The sequence below is a fragment of the Hemitrygon akajei genome, chromosome 2 (assembly GCF_048418815.1).
Source record: "Hemitrygon akajei chromosome 2, sHemAka1.3, whole genome shotgun sequence".
Taxonomy (NCBI): Eukaryota; Metazoa; Chordata; class Chondrichthyes; order Myliobatiformes; family Dasyatidae; genus Hemitrygon; species Hemitrygon akajei.
The window spans coordinates 58,346,249-58,363,521 of record NC_133125.1 but is presented as its reverse complement, the minus strand read 5'-3'; the positions used below and the strand labels follow the sequence as shown (position 1 = coordinate 58,363,521).

The window sequence follows — 17,273 nt, the reverse complement described above, 5'->3', positions numbered from 1 at the left end:
AACATAACACCTATCCATGTCTCTTAGCTCTACTGAAACCTCGATGATAATCAGCTCCAAACTTAAATGCTTCTAGATTGGCAGCTGTAGTTCTGACGGCTAAAATTGTAAGCTTGTAAAATCACACTTCCTCTCACACCGTTTTGTTTAAAATGCACCTTAAATGCTACTTTAACAAAGCTTTTAATCAAGTCCCAGTATTTCATAGGGTTGACAAAATTATTTGGTATGCACTTATGATGAGCTTAAGATTTTGCACTAGAGAAATACAAATCGTTTTAGTAAATCTAAGAACCTGTCAGCAATTCAAAAACAGGCTTTAAGACTTGGGCTTAAAGCACATCTCAACATTCAAGAGTTATCAATTCAGTGTACTGTTTTATTGTCATTTCAATAACTAGTAAAATAGTTTAAGTGAGCAATGTAGCAATTAACTAAGGACCTTGTTCTCTAGGGAACTAACTGCTTCTTTAGTCTTTAGTTCTAAATGTCCTTTCCCCAATTCCTCATAACATGAAAGCTGGGTTCAAAAACCCAGTGGTCAGGTGTATTGAACCTTAAAACAAGCTTTTTTTCCCTTCAACTTTTGTTTATTGATGTACTGAACATGAAAAGGTACAAATGATTCAAACACAATATAAGGAAATAAACATGTACAGCCTCTTAAATACTCAAAAGAACATACATTCTATTCAACCGATGTAAATTTAGTCATACTTTACAACTTCAAATAAATACAGACTTACATTTTATTAAGTGCTATGATAAACACCGTAAAGTGAAGACCAATTCACATGCTTTCCCAAATATGTTGCTGTACTTGTCTAGCTTAATAATTCATATTTACGTTCATCTCAGGCCTCAACATTTTATGTCCATTTGAAAAGTTGCACTTGGGCTCTCAACCCTTTTTTTTGTGCAACGGCCTAAAAGATTGGTTCTAGATGACAGCATTGTGTGGGTTAGCATGAAAATGTGGGTGCCCACTTCCACGTGCTTCACAGTATATGTACTTCAACTAGGCTGAGAATTTATAACTACAGTATTCAAAAGCAATAGCAAAGATAAATGTACAACTATGTTATGCATAGCACATTGCTTGTTCTAAGGGGAAGAGCACATGAGCATTTCCGTTTACACAAAGCAGGACATTTAACTACAGTTATCAGTGCACCTGGTCGAGGACTGCAATTCCACAACCAATTTGTTCTTAGAAGAATAAGTTAAGCTAGATGCTTCTCTGAAAATAGAGTTTTTCAAATTTATTCCTGTTATGATAAAGAATTGCTATATCTCCCCATAGTGATTTAAGCATTAATTGCAAATTTACTTTAACATTTCAACAGGATATCTTCCTTTTTAGTATGAAAATGTAAGCATATTTGTTCAAACTGTGGCTTTACCCATTGTACCACAAATGCATATATAACAAAAGCAGTGTCACTATAGTTTTAAAGAGCTGCAACAAGACTATCTACAGACCAACAACAAACAAATCTGATGCACTGCAATTCTGGTCATTAGGACAACAAAACAAGTAAACTTCAAGTAATGTTAATGCAGTCTACAGGAAACCAAAAACATACAAAGCATTCAGGTTCTTTTAACAGCACTCGGCATGTAGTCAAAAAACAAAAAGCAGAAAAGGTCCATAACACAAGGACTTATTTACAATACACAATGCTCAGGTGCAGTCTATTATACTTCTGCATTTTCCAAATTTATTCCGATTGCTTTGAAATTTGTATCGCAAAGCAACTCCAAATCATTTTTTTTTCCACCCAATTCCAGCACGGACAATACAGCAGGAGAGTGTACATCACTAAACACCTTGAGCTTTAACAGAAGGGAATACTTTCAGGAAGAACACATTTCCCCCAATTTTCAATAATTGATATATTTGCATGCACTGTCTCAATGTTAAGCCTCTTTTTAATTCTTGAAATCACAATTAAATGTGAGCCGTTTTGTCACAAATATCCAGGATGATCCACTGATTATACAAACGAAACCCACAGTGCCCACTGGTTCTATATCTTGGTAATACAAAGGTCTTCAAGATAATCTCTACATTACAAGACTTTCCAATAAATGCCAGCCACTGGAAATTTCCTGGTTTTTTAAATTTTTCAAAAGCTCACTAGATGTCATATGAAGAGATTCCCAAAGTAACCAAGTCAAAATATTTGTTCCAGGTCCTGTAAAAAGTTTCTCCAAATTTCTTTTATAAAAATAGATGCTTTTTTTTAAATCCACTTCAGCAAAGAGGCTCTCTCTCTTTGGCAAGGTACTGTGTTACGAAAAAAAAGAGATTTTCCAAGAACCTTACAATAAGGTATAATTGCAGCCCACCCTTTCCCAATCCAAAATCTTATCAAAATAAAACTTTACTTAACATGTAAATAAAGAAAACAAAATGTAAACCAACATTTTGAAACTGATCACTTAAATGCAATGAATTTAAAGGCAAATCAAATACTTGACCAAAATATATTTTCTTTTAAAAAAGGAAAAAGAAACAAAGCCTCACAAATTCACTTTATGTTCTGTTTCAAGGCAGTTGTGTAAAAATCTAGGAGTCTTTCTTCCTTCAGCTGAAACAGTTTCTTTTTAAAAGGTCCACCTCCTTCAAAGGAGGCACTAGAATGTTTTGTGACAGGTAAGAAAAAAACCTGCACTTCTCGTCTTATTTTCAAAACATAAAAGCTATGAAAGAAGATTTAATGCAAAGTTACCAGCAATATAAAACCCTCTCATTCTTAGGATGCTAAATAGTCAATCTTCTCTCTTAACACTGACTTACAAAGTCTTTGCACTAGTATATAAAGTTTTGCTTTAACATGTCTTTTTGAATAGCTATATAACAGTTATGTTACATATTAGGCTTTGTGCGTTTTGTTGGTTTTGAAGGAGACCTGCAGTACTCTGTCCCCTAGACGGTATCCATTTAAGCTGGCTATTGCCATGGCTGCTTCATCATAGTTGGTCATAGTCACAAATCCAAAGCCTTTGCACTTGTTTGTGTTAAAGTCACGGATGACTTTCACATTGGTCACTGCACCAAATGGTCCAAACATTTGCCAAAGAATACTCTCATCTGCATCAGGTGCTAAATTGTAAACAAAGATACACCAGCCTGTTCCAGCATGCCCAGGGATATTGATGCCTGCCAAACTGGTCATTCCATCAATGGTCATTGGTGAAAACCTGCCAAAAGTAAGAAGCTACAATAGATCCTCATCCATGACTAGAAAGTGCACATTAAAACAAACTAATATGAACACTTTATATTGGAATTCAAACACATTTACATTATACCATTTAATACAAAATGTTCAAATTGTAATCATCCATATGCAGTAGCACACATTATATTGTTAGCTCTGTAAAAGTCTAATTTATTCAATGAGACAATACTAGCCAGTCTACATTTTTAGAAAAATTAAGGAAATTAGAGAATCATCAAGGCAATTGTTCAAAGATTACCTCCTCCCCAATCACAGTAATAGGAGACCAAACAATTAACATTCAAACAAATGAAGTTTGAGATCAGAAAACAGATGTAAAATGTGTACTGTACACAAAGTGCTAGAGCCGTATTGAAATGATTTGCTCATTTGGGTACTTTTAAAATTGTGAATTAACAAACCATTTTATACAACAGTATGGAATAAAATGACTCACACTTAAGAATTCAAATTAACTTGCAGCATTATTCCCAAAATAGGAATGACATCTTTAAAATTCAGCATTCTGCTTCTAGCTTTAATAATTTAACCTAATCTATTCAAACTGATGCCACCTCTTCTTTCTCAGATATGCCATACTTTCAAGATAATGGATTATTTCAACATATCTAAAGGAAAAATGCTAAAGATCAAAGTAGAGACAATTACCTCTTGACACCGTAAGCCATATTTAGGAGATTGTCCAACCTGCAAAACAAACATTGGGCAATTCAATACACAAGATACACACAAAAAACTATATTTAGTGCAGAAAGCAATGTCTTAAAAGTGTCCAGTAATCAAACCATAGCATACCAGATTCCGGTTAATTAAGCTATCTTTTAAACAGGGCAGCAACTTACTTGGGACTACTATTAAACAATTGATCAAGTAGACAGGACTCCCTTTGTTTATTTGGGGCACTATGCTGCTTAATTGGGACAAGAGACTGTTGCGAACAGTTTCTAACAGTAGTCACGTGCACTTAGAGGTGGCTGTTAGTGACAATGCATCATGCTTAGAGCTTGGTATTATTTGCATATGATAGTGTAAAAAGCAATGATTTTTGTCACTGATATTTGATGAGAAATAAGCAGCGAGACAATTCAAAACTTCTGTTCGCTGTGGTTTCAAGCATCCAGGCTTGGAGATACCCGAAACAACTAGAAACAATTTCACTACTTCAGCAAATTAGGAACTATGAAGAATTTGAAACTATGCTTGTGTTATTTATTGGCCCGACGAACCGAATTAAAAAGCAGGGATTTTTGACACTACTTCATGCAGGAAGGCAGTCCATCATCTGCACTAGGTGTCTGCTCTGATTTTGTTTATTTAGTCAAAAGAACATGGCAGCATTCACTGGATGAATTCCTCCACCAATAACTATTAATACAGTTTTATAGTACTGTAGTAGCATCGGTAGTGTTCCAACTTGTTCTGTATTTCATTTAAATACATTATTTGGTTCTCAGTTAAATGTAGTTTGTCTTTTTTAAACTACTTCCATGAAACTTCGGCTAATTGGAGCAGCCACTTAATTGGGCCAATATGTACCGGTCTCAATGTGTCCCAATTAACCAGTAGCTACTGTATTGTGCTACAGCCATTACTGAAATGATAGAACAGGCTATAGGATCAGTCTTTGAAATAATTCAGCGAGCTATAATTATCTCTGTAGGGGAAGAAAAAAAAATCAAATCGCACAGCAATGTAATAATCAGAGCTCAATGCTCATCAGCAGAACTGACTCCAATAATGACTTTGGCTATAGTGAGCAAGTGACAAGATATGCAATGGAGTGGTCACTCCATGTGCCGGTACATGACACACATCTACTTTACCAAATGAAAGTTACATTTAACACAATAGGTCCTTCAATTTGGTCCACCCCAACATAAATACTTCACCAGAACAGACACTCAAGTCAGATAGCATTCAGGGCAGTTACAAATCTACCACCAAAATGTTATAATTTTAAAAATATGGCAAATACTGAACTGGAAGACATCTATCATAAAATGCTTCATTTCCATTGGGACTGCAAGGACAGATTTAAAGTACAAAGTACCACAGTAAAGGTTGCGGCACTGCAGTTAAGATTACATTTGTCACTCTGGTAGTTTGGTTGTAGGTGGGTACATTGACATTGAAAAGGAACCTGGACAGGTACATGGATAGGAAAGATTTAGAGGGATACAGGCCAGATGGGATGAGCAAAGAGAGGAATATTGGTCCGCATGAATCAGTTGGACTGAGCAGCCTGTTTCCTTGCTGCATGGTTTTAATTTAAGCTTTCATGTTTTCCTTAATCTGAACAAAGGGGCCAGATTTTGTGGTCAGTGGCAACATCTGCTGCTCAACTTTAAGAAAGGTCTTTTGCACAAAGACAGTAATCTACCGCATGGACTACCCACACCTGTTTGATGTCAGCACTGGACACCAAACAACTCTCAACAAGATCGTGTTGATGCAGCAGTTGAGTAACTAAATGAATAATTGAGACCTGGATAACCAATCTGGAGATCAGAATTCAAATCCCAGCTGTGAAAATTGAAAAATGTATTAACTTATGGTGGTAGTCATTAGCAATTACCAAAAAATACAAGCTTATCATTACTTCAGGCTCAAAGACTTTAAAATGGCAAAGGTGCCACTCAGATAGGTCATAGCTCCAAACTGCAACTAAGAAAACCATACTGACAAACAGATATGGAGTTCACACACAGCAAAGTAGCTCCCAGCCCAAGCAACCTTGGAAAGTTCTCCTCCCAAATATCCGCAGACCAGATTACTCAAATAGGCGGGTTTATCAGCAGCAGAGTGATCGGTCCCCATAGGGACACTGTCCTAGATCCTCTGTCACAATACCAGCATGGGATTTTTTTTGGGGGGGGGGGGGGTTGGTTGGTCAATGAATCGCCGGTCTGCTTCTCACCTGTGTACTCTAGCAGGATGGACTCTCAAAAGTCCTAATGGACACCAAATCCTATTTGCATTGAAGGTCATAGCAAGGTCCAGGCTCAAGCTGTGGTGTCACCTGCTTACAGCCACCAGGAGAAAGATGAGCTGTACTGCGATCGACCGCAGATTTTTGTGGCACTCATGCCGCAGGTCTGGACTATTAACGTGGCTGTAACTTACTGATATCTTTCTGTTTGCCATCTTGTATGTGCTTTGGGCTGTCTGTGACTGTTGCTACTGCGTTTTGCTCTTTGGCATGGAGTAACACTGTCTCGGTTGGCGGTATTCATGTATGGCGAATGATAAGTGAATTGAATAGGATATGCCTGGCCTACTGAGTTCCTCCAGTATTTTATGTGCGCTGCTCAGATTTCCAGCACCTGCAGATTTTCTTTTGTTTTTGAATTAAATTAAATAATTAAAGTTAACAGAAAGAGGCAGTTCCAAGAACATTCCCACCGCCTGTGTTAGCTGGATCCATCACGTGAACACAAAAGATGAATTCCCATCTTCGGGAAAGGTGTCAAGTGGATGATCAGTTGCAACTTCCAGATACTCATCATCGCAGTAGCTAATCTTCAGTGAATTTGATTTGAGTTTGACAGACTGAAAACATGCACCACCATACTTTCAGGCAAGCTGTCCCTATATAATTACAAAACTGACAAAAGACCCAACATGAAAAATTGCCCAGGTGTGCTTTGTCAATAAAATGTGGCTATTTATTAGCCCACCATCTTCAAATGCATCATTATGACTTTCTTTCTATCTCAAAGTCTGAAAAAGGAGATGTGTGCTGATAATTGCATGATGGCCAATTTCCATTTGCAAATTCAGAAAATTTAGCCCATACCTGCAGCACTGTATGCAACATACAGACAGTACTTAAGCATGGGTTGATAGGTAGCAATGAACTTTCATACCTCTAAAATGCCAAGTGATGATCATATCAACGTTACCAAAGTCTCCCACTGACATTTTGGGATTTAGCACTGGCCAGCAAGTCATAGGCTGGATATCCTGCAAGAAATGACTTGCCTCATGACATCCTAAAGCACCTGCAATCTCTGCATAGCTAAAGTATGAGTTAATGTTCACTACTTGTACATCTGATGGCAGATGAAATAACAGCAACACACAAAATGCTGGAGGAACACAGCAGCATCAGTGAAAATGAATAAACAGTCGACGTTTTGGGCAAAGATTCACCATCAGGAAAAGGGGGAAGATGCCAGAATAAAAAGGTGGGAAGGGAAGGAAGACAAGCTAGAATGTGAAAGGTGAAGACAGGTGCATAGGAAAGGTAAAGCACTGGAGAAAGGGGAATCTGATTTTGGGGGGGGGGGGGGGGGGAGAGAGTGGAGCAAAGCATGGAAAGGAAGGAAAGGTGGAAGGGCACCGGGGGAGATGATAGGCAGGTGAGGAGAAAGGAGGTATGAGGGGAGCCAGAGTGGGAATGGAAGAGGAGGGATAGGGTGGTGGACATTACCAGAAGTTAGGGAAATCAAAGCTACCTGACGTGCTGAGTTCCTCCAGGAAGAGGTGATAGGTAAGTGAGAAATAGTAAGAGGCCAGAGAAGGGGATAGAAGAGGAAAAAGTTACCAGAAGGAGAAATCAATGTACATTGGGGGCTACCTAGATGGAATATATAGTGTTGCTCCTCCATCCTTAGAGTTGCCCAGGTTTTGAAGCTTGCTGATTGGAACTGAGAGCACTATTGTGTTAAAGGCTGAGCTGTAATCACATACAGAACTAGACACCAGAATTAGAACCTTGTTTACTAAACAGTAAGGAATAACAAATAATGACAGGATTCTTGGAAAGCTGGCATACCAATTGCTGCATTTTTAAAAATTGAAATTATGGATACGGCTAGTCCTCCTTCCCCTACCCCCACCTTTTCATTATGGTGTCTTTACTCTTCCTTTCCAGTCCTGAAGAAGGGGATCGGGACAAAACTTTGGCAGCTTAATTTACTTAGATGCTGCCTAACCTGTTGAGTTCCTCCAGCATTTTGTGTGTTGTGCTTTGGATTTCCAGTATCAGCAGAATCTCTCATGTTCACAATAAACAATAAATGTTGAGAATGTGAGCTGTACAGTTCTTGAAAGGTTGTGGGAACAGTTCGGTGTTGGGGTGAGTGAAGCTATCCCCTCTGGTTCGAGAGCCTAGTGGCTGAGGTGAACTAACTGTTCCTGAACCTGGTGGTGTGACACCTGAACCTCCATACCTCCTTCCTAATGGCAGCAGTGAGAATAGAGAACAGTCTGGATGGTGGAGGACGTTAATGATGGATTCCTCTTTCCTACAACCATATTCCACATAGATAGCTCAATGGTGGGAAGGGCTTTAGCCCTGAAGGACTGGGCCATAGCCACTACTTTTTGTAGGCTTTTCCATTTGAAGGGCATTGGTGTTTCTATACCAGGCCATGATGGCAGTTACATGCTCGACCCAGGACAGATCCTCTGAAATAACACCAAGGATTTTAAAGTTGTGAACCCTCACCACTCTGATCTCATGATAAGGACTGGCTGATGGACCTTTAGTTTCCTCATTAAGTCAATACTCAGCTCCCTGGTGCTGCTGACATTGAGTAAGAGGTTGCTAGTATGTCACCACTCAGTCAAGTTTTCAATTTCCCTCCTATATGCTGAGCAGCCCCCACTTTTGGTGGTGTTGACAGCAAACTTGAATAAGGCATTGGAGCTGTGCTTTCAATCCATCCTAAATATAAGCAAAGAGAGCAGGGGCCTAAGCCCACAGCCTTATAGTGTACCGGTGCTGATGGAGATTGTGGAGCAGATGTTGCCAATCCAAACTCACTGGGATCTGTAAGTGAGGACATGGAGGACTGAGTTACACAAAGTTTTGAGGCATGGGCCTTGGAGCTTAACGATTAATATTGAGGAGCAACACAGGTTCATTGGGCAAAATGGGCTTGGTATCACGGGCATCACAAAATAATTTGAACAGATATAGGCCAAATACAGCCAAGTGGAACTGGCTCAGGAAGGCATGGAGGAGCTGGGCTGACAGGTCCATTTCTGTGTTATGACTATGAGCATAATTAATTGAATTATTCCATGGAGTGAGCCTAAAATCTCAGACACTAATTCACTTCCAACAGAAAGGTTTTAAACATTAGAAGCTTGCATTTACGCCACAACCTTCAACTTCATTCTTACAAGTATATAACTAAATCTGGTAAGTACAATAGCTTGGGGGGAGGGGGGAGACTGCTCGAGGGGCATTGGTTTTTTACAAGTATGTCATTCATTGCATCCTTAGTGCAATAATAAAATCTAGAGGCTGCAGGGTTTTTTTAAAAAAAAGATTGATGAAGGGAAGATATTATGAAACTAATAGTTGGCTCATTTGTTAAATCATTGACGCGAGAGGTACATACACACACACACACACACATTCATTCCTACAAATGGCCGTTGCCTAGTTTGCTCCCTCCTCTTTCATTATTGTCCTTGGTTCTCAGTCTTGTGCTTTTATGTCATTCAATATTGTGGAGGCACAGTTACCATAACCATTTTTGAACATTTTGACACAAATAGACTGAAGAATGTCTGTAAAACTGAAACCCATGCATTACTCAGGGATGACTTACACAAGGAAGTAACAATTCATATTACTGCCAGAGCCACGACCTGGGGTACAACGGCTCAGAAGTTCAAAGATGGTGAAGGGAGGACTCTGCATTCCGGGAGACTGAAGCAGCTTCAAGATGGAAGGCTCCAATGTTGCAACAGGAAGTTTAACTTGAAGTGCGAGTCCAGATATCATAATTACATATTGAAATTAAAGGTGCATTAGTTTTAGAAATAATTCAGAAAATGGCAGGCTTAAACAAATGACTAACCTGCAAGTCTAATACAGGCTTGAAGTGTTGATGGTAAATATGGAGCATGGTTAAATGTGAGCGGCAGGCAGTCTGTTATATGGGACTGATTAGCAACAAGAACAGAAACCTGGCTTAAAAAGGGACAAATAAGCAGACTTTATCAAGATGTTTATGAAACAATGGAAAAAAGGCAACATTACCAAATATATGATTAGAACACTAGAGAATCTTTCACTTCAGACGCAGATTTATTATCACAGACATGTCATGAAATCTGTTTCACAGCAGCAGTATAGAACAATCATTACTATACGTTACAATAAGAAATAAAATAGTGCAAACTGAAAGCAAAGTAGTGAGGTGGTGCTGATGGGTTCTTAGACCGTTGAGAAATCTTTTGACAGCGGGGAAGAAGCTGTTCCATAACTGTTGAGAGTGCATCTTTATATTCCCTTTGCATCCACCCTGATGGTAGTAATGAGAAGGCATATCCTGGATGGTGAGAGTCCTTAATGAAGGATGAGGCATTGCCTTTTGAAAATATTCTTGGAGGAGAGGCTGGTGCCCATGATGAAACTAGCTGAGTCTATAACCCTCTGCAGCTTTTTTCTATCCCGTGCATTGCAGCCTCCATATCCGACGGTGATGCAATCAGAATGTTCTCCATCGTACATCCGTAAAACTCCAAGATAGCTTTTGGTGACGTACAAAACTTCTTCAAACTCCTCATGAAGTACAGCTGCTGACTTGCTTTCAAGACTGCAACAATACACTGGGCCCAGGATAGATCCTCTGAGAGTCTGATGCCCCGTAACTTGAAGTGCTCACCTTTTCTACTGGTGACCACTTAGAATTAGTATTACTGCGCAAATATAACCAATTACCGAAGTGGAGGAATGGAAGTTGTACAGAAAATTAATACTGAGGGAGGCACAAAGTTAGTGGGGATTCTTCGATTGCATCCAAGGTATTAATGGCAGGAGAATGAATCCTGATTAATGAGCTTTCAAGAACAAATATCAGCACTGGATTAGCGTGATAAAGGCGTCCAAAGAACATGACTCAGCAATTATATCGTATTTAGAAGAATTCCAGAAAAGACCAAGAAAACTGAATGGAAGTCTAACTTTAGTTGGCCAAGAACGCTTGAAGCCAACCGCAGGAAATGTTTTTAATGTAAAATTACTTTGATATTTCAGACAGCTTCACAAAGTAAAAGGAACATCCACGTCTAGGCCGTCCAATAATGACTGGAGCTAACCAGTAAAATAAGGTTATCTTATTGCACATTAGACTCAACTAAGCACAGAGTACTAAGTGTATTAACCAGTTTGATGAATTTTTCTCAACAGAAGGTTGTGAGGTAAGTGCAAGAGATCCTTTTGATGAAGTATTATTTTATAAACTTACTTTAAATTAAAATAAGTATAAAATTACCCAAGTAATAGAAACTGCAGACTTGACAAATTTCCCCAGAAACAGTAGACCCACTAGAAATTACACAGGTCAAAGAACAAATATTCTGCGTTAGTACCATTAGTCCAACCAGGACTTGGTGAATATGCAGATAGCAAGAAATTCAAATGAAGTGAACAAAATTAACAGACTAACAATTAGGTATATATTTACCAAAATTTTCTTTAAAAATTCTGCAGCCTATTATGTTCTAAAATATACTGTTAAAACAGTGAGTAGAAACATACATATTCACTGATAAAATGTGAATGTCACTGACATCCGTTGTCCAGTCCTAGTTTTCCTTTCAGAGGCAGTTAAGGATCAATAGCAATGCCAAATCAGACATTAAAAACATGATAAATCCTCTTCCCTGAATGAACCAAATAAAGTGTGTGCGTATATACATAGCAATCCAGTACAGATTGTTCTTGCTGTTATTTAGCTTATCGTACCTGTCACAATGAAGTTGAAATGCAATATTCTAAAGACATTAAATACTTCAAGGGAAAAATAACTTGAGATTATGGAGCAAGAAGAAAAACTGATGTGTAACACTATCCAAAAGCCAGCAATAGGCTAAATCATTATATATTTAAGGTGCTCCACTTTCTCAAAGGTATTCAAAACTAAACTGGATAAAACACGACCATGAAGGGTCTGCTTCATCTGCTGTTGAAGGGGTGCTAACATTACATTATACAGTGCCATAGGCCTCTGGAAAGAGTGTTACAGCCACATGCCTGAAAGCCATACAGAATAGCATTAGTCCCATTCTGGAGAATTCCTGACTATTCAGATTCATTAATTTCATGTTCAGCCAGAAAATTTAATGCAGGTATGCACTAACAAAAAGACATGCTGAGTAGCTTCACATTTTTAAATTTCCAGTTAAAGACTGGCACAGACTAAATGAACAAAATAAAACTCTACCACCCATGTACCAGATCAGATGCAATTCACCCAAGACCACCAAATCCTATCACTCAGACTTTGACAATTCCACGAGCAACCTTCAGAAATACAAATCTAGGCCAACATGAAACACAACGCAGTCAATACAGATACTGCATACAGAAAGAATGGATCGAGCTTGTATCAACCGATAAACAGAATCTCAGATTGTACTACAACTTTTAAATTGATCATGTGGCTATTTGCAATTTCAGACGATGACAGATCAAACTGGATTAAGTCTGAACCTATACAATTCTACTTATTTCCCAGATATCCCCAATTATGAATAATCTGCAAAAGTAATTGCAGAATGATTAACCTCAGAAAGTGACATCGCTAACGGGAAAGATGTGGTTAAATCAAAATATGCAACCACTGATTTCATGAAAAGCACATGTACAAAACCACTGAATTACTATTTTTTGCCCTATTTTCTTTGCCACTTCCCTTCAAACACACCTTAAAATATATTAGTTTAAAACATACCAGCACGTTGGCCCAGAAGTTAAACTGCCCAAAATATTCACTGGCAGTACTGCTATCTCCCCTTCGGTCTCTGCTTTTCTCTAACTCTTCGAACAGGTGCACATCCAGACTTGCTATCACAGCCATGTGTTCTGTCAGATTCCTACTTCGCCAGCCCTTTACCTCTTCTACCTACCACCTCCCCAGCTTCTCACTTCATTCCTTCCTCTCCCATCTTCATCTTTCAAGTTGCCAGCCTGTACCTCTTCTCCCACAGCCCCCACCAACTTACTCCGACTTCCTCCCTCCTCTCAAAGCCTGATGAAAGATCTCTGCCTGAAACATTGATGTTTATTACTCTGTAGATGCTGTCTGACCTGCTGTGTTCCTCCAGCATTTTGCATGTTGCTCTGGATTTCTGGCATCTACAGAATCTCTCGTGCTTACGCTGTACCATTTTCTGTTTGGAATCATTTCTGTTGAGAGCCATTTTGCAGAATTAAAGGCAAATTTGTAAACTAACCTCTAAGCCATTTGTATTTGCTTTCTGACAGATTAGGTCACAAGAGGTGTACTAAGAAAACAACTGCGCACGAGCTAAACAAGATCTATACCTCTTGGGAAATCAATTGCCTTTAATCAACTGATTCTGGTTAAACAAGGTACTAAAGGTCAAAAAGCAGAGCTCACCGCTAACAGCTTACTAAACCTTCAAAGTATGTAAGGTGTTCCAGAAATCCATTGGCTAAGTTCAATTTAACAACAAATTAGTCCAGAATTAATCAAATGATTGCTGTTGATATGTAGAAATATAGAAGTCAAATATAATTCAAGAACTATGACCATAGCTTGGGTCAGCAAGTTCAGTGTGTGTCAACATGACAAGCTACTTACATCAGTCTGGTGTGAACTGCAGACAAAAGGTTGTTATGATACATTTTAGTCTGTGTTGGGAAAGACTCACATAATCCACAGCAAAACATTGGTGGAATTATGTTTTATATGAAGCTAAACACCACAAATACTGCAAACTAGATTAAAAAAAATACAACAGAAGCCAAATATTCATTTTTAAACTGGCATTGCCTAGAGCTGCAACATGAAAATCACTGATTCTGCACATTAAGTATCCAGGTCAAACTTCAGCATAATGAAAAAAATTAAGCTGCCATGTATACCAAATTCAGCATCCAGGTAACATCAAAGAAGCATTTACTCCCAATAAGTGTTAAGATATCCACATTAAATTGTAATAATGCCTCGTGAGGATATTCTTCATACCTTAACCTTTGTGCCTGATGATGGAGAGGCCCTGGATATCGTCTGTTTGGAGATTGGTACAGCTGTGAGAGGATTGCCTGGTTGGTTTTCTGACTTGGATTATTGGCAAATTTGACTGTGATTGGCTCCGTGGCATTCGGAGGCTTCTGCCCATTTAACCCTTTGATTGCTTCCTCAGCTTCCACCCTTTTGTCAAACCGAATGAAGCCAACGCCTCTGGACACACCTTAAAAACAAAATTCAGGCTCAGTTACAGAATTGACATTTGATTCGCTCCTTAATTGTCCATTATAGCTCAGTAAAATGAAAACTTAGAACAAACTGCTGTACTGCTCTTTAAAGTGCATTGAAAGCTTGAGATCAAACAAACACTGGAAGCAATTAGAAATGATAAATAGAAGTTAGAGAAATTGAAAGAGATAGGTGTTCATAAATCCTGAGGAAAGATTTCGGTCTGAAACACTGTTCATTTCCTTCCTTGGATGCTATTTGACCTGCTGAGTTCTCCCAGAAACTGTGTCCTGCTACATACTTATTCAGCTACAGTTCATTTGCTTGTTCAGCATAGGTGTAGTTTCACAAGAACATTACACTTTTTGCTGAAGCTCCAATTTTAATGATTAAGCTTTTCCAACTTCTAAGCAGACTGCTGCACTTTTATTACAAGTTATTCACAAGGTGGCGTCATGTATTGTGATCTACTTAACAATTAGCTCTTAAAATTAGATCAACCTGTTCGCTACTGTAATATACTGGTGCAGGATTTGGATGGTATACAAAAGAAATCTCACGATGTCTCTTAACCTCCCTGGCTTGCCCTCACAATCAAAGAGCTTACATAAATAAAAATGCACGTATTTCAGAACACTTGGGACACAGGTACCGAGTAAACCTTGACCTACAGATCCACCATCTGAGTTTGAACAAAGCAAAATAGCTTGGATACAAGGTTATTAATCTAAGTTTTGACATCAACTCGCGTCTCTGTCCAACTCTTTCAGACAAGCCCTAAATGTTTTCAAACATTATGGAATTGGGTGGTGCACTGGAAAAAATTAAGATTTTGGTGACCTTTGCAGATTGATACCTCATAGGACTACTCTACCATTCTTGAAGGTAATGATGGTAAACACACATGGCTTTGACAAAAATGAATAGTTAAAAAGTGGGAAATTGGCTTTGTTTCCTGCATGAATATCCAGAAAACGCCAAGCAGCGTATGCAGGGTGCTATGCATTCTGAAGGTTGCAAACAGGCTTCTTGGTGTGCATTACCATGTGACACTGGGCATTATACACGAGTCTGAGCATGTAAATAATTCACAAAGTGATTTGTTGGGAAAAAGGTTGGAGTTTAAAAATTATTTTGAAATGTAACAATGTACTTTTGAAATACCGAAAATAATTTGTAGTAAACCTAAAAATACAAGCCCACATTGTTGATAGCTTGATATAAACAGTGTACAGTATATGTGCACAATACACAATGACAATACAGTGCCTGTCAGCAAGCTCCAGCATCAAATTTACTTTAATACAGGTATTAAAAATTTTACAAAGCCCTTCCTTGCACATCTTGACTTTCAAACCCTATGCATTTTTATAGTATAATGTAGAGCACCCACTTTCAGTCCACCTTCTACAGTTCCATACTATTATTCCATGGTAACAGAATTAAGGTATAAAGCTCAAGATATCAAAATACCCACAAATTATTCAGATACATAATGATTAGCTAAAACTGAAGTTAGCAGAAAGAAATCAATGTCTGAAGAAAAAAGTATATCTAATTGATGAAGGTGCTTAGATATCCCCTACACTTGCAGAATATCTTTCAAATTGATACAGATTTTGGATTTGCATCAAGTTTTATGACACTCATTTAGAGAAAATATTAAACTGTTTGCTTAAAATAAACCTTTTTGCAATGCACCATAACTCAATACAATCATTGATGCTACTTACAAGCAGATTACTAGCAAGAAGCAATTTCCAAACTGTCTGGGCTTTGATTAATTTGGGACTCAATTCACTTTTTATTGCTTATGAACACAAACATTAGCAAAGGGTCTTGGCCCAAAGTGTCAACTGTTTACTCTTTTCCATAGATGCTGTCTGGCCTGCTGAGTTCCTCCAGCTGTGTTGCTTTGGATTTCCAGCACCTGCAGATTTTCTTGTGGTTGAGAGACAATCTGAAGTCCCCCTCAGACTTGGAAGTATCACTGGTGCCGAATCTTAGCCAACAGCAATGTGGAATTCTTTCAGAACTGCAGCACCTCACCATCACCAAAACCTCAATGGCAATTAGGATGGGAATGAATATTAGCTTCCCAGACCCCACTCAACAAACAAACAAAAACTGGTATGTGCCTTCAGCTGCCAAGGCTCCAACATCGGAATTTCCACAAGTGTAATTTTCTCCTTTAACAATTCTAAAACCTCCCTGGTAAAGTTCTTGTCACCTGCTCTAATTCTTCCTTGTGGTTTTGAATACATCTGCATCATGGATATTTAAATCAGAAGTCTCTCAAAATGAAGTATTGGTTAGAACCATAAAACATTACAGCACATAAACAGGCCTTTTGGCCCTTCTTGGCTGTGCCGAACCATTTTTCTGTCTAGTCCCACTGACCTGCACCTGGACCATATCCCTCCATACACCTCTCATCCATGTACCTGTCCAAGTTTTTCTTAAATGTTAAAAGTGAGCCCACATTTACCACTTCATCTGGCAGCTCATTCCACACTCCCACCACTGTGTGAAGAAGCCCCCCCAATGTTCCCTTTAAACTGTTCCCCCTTCATCAATATCCTCTGGTTTTTTCCTCCCCTAGCCTCAGTGGAAAAAGCCTGCTTGTATTCACTATCTATACCCATCCCAATTTTATATATCTTTAATAAATCTCCCCTCATTCTTCTACACTCCAGGGAATAAAGTCCTAATCTATTCAACCTTTCTCTGTAACTCAGTTTCTCAAGTCCCGGCAACATCCTTGTAAACCTCTCTGCACTCTTTCAACCTTATTAACATCCCTTCTGTAATTCGGTGACCAAAACTGCACACCATG

The 17,273-nt window shown here is 38.6% G+C and overlaps 1 protein-coding gene across 5 annotated transcripts in view; it reads right to left on the bottom strand.

Moving 5' to 3' along the window:
• Positions 1-551: 551 nt before the first annotated feature.
• elavl2 (ELAV like neuron-specific RNA binding protein 2) overlaps positions 552-17,273 on the bottom strand; it is an 85,081-nt gene continuing 68,359 nt past the window's right edge. For 3 of the 5 annotated variants that reach the window (XM_073072602.1, XM_073072593.1, XM_073072611.1), the window contains 3 exons: positions 14,207-14,432; positions 3,897-3,935; positions 552-3,207 (listed from right to left, as the gene is read on the bottom strand). In XM_073072602.1, coding sequence (XP_072928703.1) covers positions 2,880-3,207; positions 3,897-3,935; positions 14,207-14,432 — 593 coding nt within the window. In that variant the 3' untranslated portion in view covers positions 552-2,879. The remainder of the gene's footprint in view (positions 3,208-3,896; positions 3,936-14,206; positions 14,433-17,273) is intronic. The other 2 variants (XM_073072621.1, XM_073072630.1) reach the window with 1 other exon arrangement.